Raw genomic sequence first — 6,907 nt, 5'->3', positions numbered from 1 at the left:
GGAGAGAGTGCTCGGGGAGGTGAACAGTGACCCCTGAGCACTCGGTTCCCCGACGGCCCAAGGAGTTTCCCGTCGGTGGCCCCCACAGGGGTCCAATGATGAGGTGTCAGCCTGTGAAAGGTCCGATGCCGCATTTAAGAGTGCGCGTAGCCTGTCACCTCCAACTGCTCCTGCCACGCTCGGTGTCAGTCCCTGCCATATTCTGGCAGAAGGGCGTGGGGACATTTAATGCGCGGGTCCCATCCTGCGTCATCCGGTGCGCCTCGGAATCGCGAGGCCCGAGGCGCCCCGCCTGCCGCCCTACTATGGTAGGCGAACAAGACCGAACGGGCACGCCGGGCCGCTCTGCGGTTGCCCGGTGGGCCCTCTCCACGGCGCCCGTTGCCAGCGCCATTATGGCTACCGAAGACCGGGCGGGGGGGGGGGGGTGCGTTTTCAACCCCCCCGGTCACTTTGCGCAGAGGCCATGTTGACGCCCTTTCCATTTATGGCGTTTTGGAACTCGTGCCATCCCTTTCGGGGCACGCTACCGTCGGCGGGTATTTAAGGCAGCCGGTAGGCGCGGACAAACAAGGAGCGAAGATCGAAGGAGAACGCTCGAACTCTCAGGCACCTGCTCAGAGACCAAAGAACACACTTCGTACAAGCATAGGAGCTGAGACCACCGAAGAACAAGGAACCCAAAGCTCTAGGGTAGACAGACATTCTTGTAACCAGCACATTCTTGAGAGACATTCTCAGGGCATTTATAGCATCCACATAGGAGTAGGGTATTACGCTCAGTGCGGCCCGAACCTGTCTAAAAATCCCTCCAGTGCATTTACTGCGTTCGGCATTGGATCATTCCTCACCACCTGCCATTGTGATCATATCCATTTATTTCTCCAATCATATTCAGAATCATCCTCCTGCCGAATCTTCAAAAAGGGGTCCATCAGAATCCCTGCGATAGGAGTTAACCCTCCGACAGGTAGTAAATGAGGTTTTAGAACCGACAGTGATAATTCCCGTTATCCATTGTCAGCTTTAAAACCGGTAGTAAAGAGGGTTTTGATGTCTGTAGTGATACGTTGTTATGTAGTAGTGATATAACATGTTCATTTAAAAAAAATATTTACGGTTAAAGTGGCCTTGTACTCTCATGATCTCATCTAGGCTTCTTTGCTAGCTTGACAGTACAGATAGAAACTGTGCTCAAGACATATCATTCAATCAAACCCTATTATTCAACTGTGCTATTGATCACCAATAGTTAATCAGGTAATCCTACAAATAACTTGGTCATTCATGGGAGCGTACGTAGTAACAATATATATCAGCATAACTGTTGCAGCCAGATGTCGTCCAAACTCCAGAAATTGTCTCCATTTCCGCCCAAGCCGAAGTCCGGCAGCCCGGCGGAATCCGCGTCGTCGTTGCTGGCGCGGGCAAGTAGCTCCGACCAGCTCCCGTCGAACATGTCACCGCTCGTCGCGCTCGTCGCGCCCGTGCTGTCGTATTGGCAATGCTCCGTAGACCAACCTGCCCCGGCGCTGGCCATGGTCGGACGACTGTTCGATTTGAGGAACTGCGCGTCGGGCGACGCCTCCGACGACAACGACGACCCGGTCACGCACGACGTGTTCGGCGACCTGCACGGCTCGGCGCGGCGCGCGTAGTCGTTGACTGGAGCAGCGTCGTTTTGGTACGCCGGTTGGGCCGGCGCGTGCGGTGGGCTCGCGGAGGAGTGAGAGACGTCGACGGCGGCTGTGGCGGCGGACTCGGCGTAGATCCTCTCGAGGAGTCGCGGCATCCAGAGGCACCTCATGACGTCCTGGAACCGCCTGCTGCCGACGTCGCAGCCGAGCTGCTTGGCGTGCTTCTGCACCCGCGTCCGCCAGTAGTTCTTGACCTCGTTGTCCGTGCGGCCCGGCAGGTGGCCCGCGATCTTGGACCACCGGTTGCCCCAGCGGAAGTGGAGGTCGAGGATGAGCAGCTGCTCCCGCGCGGTGAAGTCCCCGCGGCGAACGCCGGGGCGGAGGTAGTTGAGCCACCGGAGGCGGCAGCTCTTCCCCGTGCGCCTCAGGCCTGCGGCGCGCGCCAGCTCGTTCCACCGGCCCTCGCCGTGCCCGGCGACGTAGCCCGCGAGGAGCGCGTCCTCGTCCACCGTCCACGGCCCCCGCCGCAGCTCCGCCGCCTCGTCCTCACTCACGGACGCCGATGACGGCCAACCGCACATCGCCTCCATTTCGATCGACGCCCAAACGAGCCGAAGGGATCGAAGAGCTAGCTGTAGACCTGTTACGAGTGAGCGAGCGAGTGAGCTCGATCGAGCTCGATGCTGCTGCAAGTTGTGTGTGTGTGAATGTGGCGAGGCGGTCGCTGGGGTGACGGGCAGGGTGGGCAGGGGTTCATATAGTGGCGGGAAGGCGCGTGGTGGGGTGGTCAAATGGGAACATTACGCATGTGGCCGCACTAGCGACAGTTTTCTTGTGCTTACAATAAAGGGTCCATCAATCAGAGGGAGAGGATAGTATTTGCGCGTGTTGTTGGATTTGCATCGGTCTCTGACGAGGCGAGTTAATTATTGGATTAAACAAGTCGACCGCGAGGTTTGAACGTTGACTACTCTGATCCATGCATGCGACGACCTTTCTCCGGCTTTGTTCGTTCGTTTTTCTCCGTCCAGTGTGGTTTTGTTCTCATCTGTGTGGTTTGGTCAACCGGTGCCGTGGTATCGATTCGGATCCACGCAAACGGGCTTGTTTTTTTTTCCCAACGTAACGTTCCCAGACAGGTATAAGGGCATCTCCAATGTGAAATTAGAGTCGGTTCAAACGAAGGGAGAGCACTTGAAGTTAAATACTCCTTTCAATTATAAATAGTTATTATTTTAGACATCGAGAAGATCACATCTTTGATTACTAATTTTTGGTGTATATATTTATAAAATATAGAAAAATTATACTATTATGAAACTACTTTTCAAGATAAATCTATTTATATCATTTTTAAATATTCAAACTTAATACATAAAAAGTAATTTATAGCGAAAGTTTCAAAATATTAATTACACACAACCCAAAATAATACTTATTTGTGACTAGAGGGAGTACATTCAATTAACACCACAATTAACGTCTCTTTATTCCACTCAAATTTAAACAATACCATATGAACAATGCATACCAATACAATACAAGGATCATAAAAGCCACAACATATATATCATGACATAATGTCACAAGTCACATCAAACCAAATTCAATACATATATAGTCATGCTTCCACAAACTTTCCAGTTAAATTGCTAACATCAGAGTCTTAGATTTGGTTCTAAACCAACAACAGGTGATACATTCACTACATGTATCAGGGTTAACACTTGTTGCAGATCGTCCAGATGGATGACATCAAAATGGGCTGAGCTCATCCAAAGGAGGGGAATAGCTCCCGCCGGCACCACCAGATGCATTGACGTACCCTCCGAACATGCCTTGAGAAATTTGGGCTAATGTATCATCCGAGTTCTCTTGTCCGATAGCTGAGCTGCTGGTATGAGCCTGTGGGGGACAAGAAATTATTGGTATGAGGCAACAGAATCTTGTACATCCATGTACAACTATGAATTCATCTGTAATGTGCAATGAATGAAGTGTTCTCTTCTGCACAAGCCACAAGGCACTGGTTCACAAATCTAATTTTTCAGCTCTATTCTTTGACTCATTCAACTATGAATAAATCACAAGCATCAAATGTAGCACAAAATTGTTCCAGCAACTAATAAAATATAATATATTTGTCTTACCCAAAAGTTTTCTTCAACCACATAAGCTTTGGGCTTCCCATTTGTGTCCCGCTCTGCTTTGTAATGCTTCCATGTTCTAGCCACCATTGACTTGTCTCTGTATTCAATCATACCTGGATAGTTCTTCTTCAGTAGACAGGTTAGAACACTTGCTGGCCTCTTTTCCTTGCCAGTGTTGGGATTTCAAGCCATTGCCTACAAAAGCAAAACAATAGTTAAATTTTATAGGAATGAGATTGTCGATTAGAGAGGGTGAATAAGCGTTTCAATAAATTTTTATGAAATAGATAATTTTTTCCTATTTAGATCACCCAACGTAGCTCAAAACTCAAGCAGAAGCAAAAATAAAGAGAAGTTTTAACAATAGAAAATTGAGATAACACGACTCCACGGATGATATATGAATTATAGGTTCTATTTAAGATCATCTATATGTCTTAGCACTCGAAAGATCACAACTTACAAATAAAACAAGAAAAGATGAATACCGAACAACGAAACTCTCCAAGTTGATTGTCTGGAGTTAAGAAAATTCAAGACCTCATCACATAAGCGTGTGTATACGAATTTTATACCTCAAGCAATAAGAATAATGAACTCACAAGGTACTGAAATTTCACCGATTACCCTCAAACCGACACTGATGAGACGATACTTATAACCTGTTCTGTAGTAGTGTACTGCCACCATCTTGGCCACAGCCCCTGCCTCTTCGATCTTCTTGAGCACCTCCACTAACTGTGGGTGGAAAGAGGAGGATTTGGGGTGGAAAGAAAGAGATTTAGGATTCGAGAGGAGGATATGAGGCTAGAAATTTCAGGGATGTGGGGGAGGAGAGTGATGGGGAGCAGGGAATAGACCGGCCGGTGGCGGGAGGCAGAGCATGGAGGTCGATTTCACCGAAGGAGTGAGGGATGGGGGGGGGTAGCTCTCGTAGTGGTGCGCAAGCGCAGGAGAGATGTAAGTACGAGAGCAATAGGGCTGGGGAAGTAGTATACTAATAAAATCTTGGAAAAGGAGGGAAGCTAAAAAAAATGGGGATAGGGGGCGGGTTGGAGTTTTGGAGCACGCACAACTAAAGTAGTTCCTGTAGTTCCCTCCATGGTAGGGAACGGTATCCAACTCACCGCTCCCTCCATTCTTGGAGGTGAATTAACCTGTAATTAAAATTGATATCTTTCAACTCAAATTTGAACAATGGGGATTTTTTTCAACTCAAATTCAAAGCAAAATATAAACGACCTTTAGCAACTTTTCTCGATGCTAATACACCAATTCTTTCGGTTGAGCTAAATCAGTCAGTCCACAAAAATCTGTCGAAACAAGCATTATCAATATCATATTCAACATATGAAAACGAAATCGACTTGCGCCATGCCGCCATACCATTTGTCTTCGGCTCTACATATCTACTACCCTTATCCCTTTCTAGCTAGCCACGCATTAGAAACGAAACGTGCTTCACCTGGTCTAAAATTCTCTTTTGAACTCCCCTGACATAAACATGATTATTGCAAGTCTGAACCTGACCACTTTAACCCTTAATTAAGTGCTTTTACAGTAGTGCATGCATCTAGTTTTGCAAAGCTAGTTGTTTGTTTAACCATTTGCAGGGCCAAGAAAAAGAATGAAGAGGGATTCTAAAGGAGGCAGAAGACGAAACGCATACATATGGGCGAAAAACAGCATCAGATGACACTGTCACGTCAATCATTCTGTCACACACTCACACTCCACTGCAATTACGGTATGATAATTCTAGGGGAAATTCCCTTTATGTCATCTGAAAAATTTGCTCTTCTCTATAAGCCACTCAAATTTTTTAACTTCCTTGGTTACTATTGATTTTATTGTTAGAGTATATGGTATATGATATATAAAGATCCATTTATTATGGTAGATTAAGATTAGATTTCATTCTATCTCTAAAGTTGCTTGATATCTAAGTCATATGTACTCTATATATTGCTCAATACAATATACACAATATTACACCAATCCTCAATCTCTTTCTTGTATCATGAGTTTATGTTCTAATCCTAGGCCACAAACACTAGTTGTCACCAGCTTTCGGACCGCATGCCCCTGATAGATCCATCTCCATGATCTCCACCGGGGGCAGGGTCGCCTGTATCTAAGGTTCACGCCACTGATCGTGTTGATCGGCCACACTAGAGAGTCTTTTATCGATCTGTTGATCTGGTTTTCTCTCTCGTCAGTTGTTGATTGATGTTTCTTTTTTGGTTTTTCTGATCGCCTGTCATCATCGACCTCACGCCTCTACTCCAACCTAGGCAACGACTTCACCGATCGGTTCCTCGTCCTCTGCACGCCTCGTCAATGACAACTCCACCGACCAGGGTTTCTATCACCATCCATCGCGTTGGTCACCGCGTGTCTCCATCCATAATGCACGTCTGCATCGCCATGCCTCCACGCATCTCAGCTGTATCGACCACGTTGCTCTGCATCATCCACTTGGGTGCATCGACCACGTCGCGACAGCTGGTTCACCATGATGTCACGCGCCTCCATTGACCACGTCTCCATCAACCACGTCGTCCGCTAGACCATGCGCTGGACCATCTGCACGCCCTCGACCATGGCAACACCCCCCTTGATGTGCCACTGCCCGACTGCCCCGTCCGCACACCCCGATCGCTGCCGGTCATCACCTCCACCACTCGGGACGCCTCCACCACAACTACCTTACGCATCCTCAGTCCGATCAGCTAACCGCGTGTGCCTCCTGGCCGATCGGACGTGTCTCCCATCCTCCTTGAGTACGTGTGTCTCCCTCTCGAGAACCAAGGTGCCGCTGTGTCGCCTTTGGGCCACAGTGCTGCTGCCCATGGTTGTGCCTCCGCAGCGTAGCCACGCCTTCCCTGGCGCGATCTGGCCGAATGAAGGATCTCGCTGTCACCCAACATCACTATCCTCGCGCGCCACGATGCTTTAGTCGACCGATGTTGCATCTCTCGGTGCATCCTCGCCTTAGTCATTGGTGCCGTTGGTGTTCGTCATGCTGTTCGAGCGTTCTTCGCTGGCTTCTTTGAGCACTGCTGCCATGCTCTCGGACACCGGCATTGCCGCTCTAGGCTGCTGGTTCCGCCTCTACCG

General features: G+C 48.7%; 1 protein-coding gene across 1 annotated transcript; it reads right to left on the bottom strand.

Annotated features, from left to right (window-relative positions):
• Window positions 1-1,085: 1,085 nt before the first annotated feature.
• On the bottom strand, window positions 1,086-2,353 carry LOC133900130 (transcription factor JAMYB-like). The gene has a single exon (XM_062341267.1). It carries the CDS (start codon window positions 2,225-2,227, stop codon window positions 1,316-1,318), a length of 912 nt encoding a protein of 303 aa, XP_062197251.1. The 5' UTR covers window positions 2,228-2,353; the 3' UTR covers window positions 1,086-1,315.
• Window positions 2,354-6,907: the final 4,554 nt, after the last annotated feature.

This window comes from Phragmites australis, chromosome 2 (genome assembly GCF_958298935.1).
Source record: "Phragmites australis chromosome 2, lpPhrAust1.1, whole genome shotgun sequence".
NCBI lineage: Eukaryota > Viridiplantae > Streptophyta > Magnoliopsida > Poales > Poaceae > Phragmites > Phragmites australis.
The sequence above is the reverse complement of the archived record's forward strand: the minus strand, read 5'-3'. Positions and strand labels throughout refer to the sequence as shown.

What these genes read in the sequence shown, in the direction of transcription:
- LOC133900130 (XM_062341267.1), bottom strand. Translation starts at nt 2,227, where the DNA reads ATGGAGGCGATGTGCGGTTGGCCGTCATCGGCGTCCGTGAGTGAGGAC.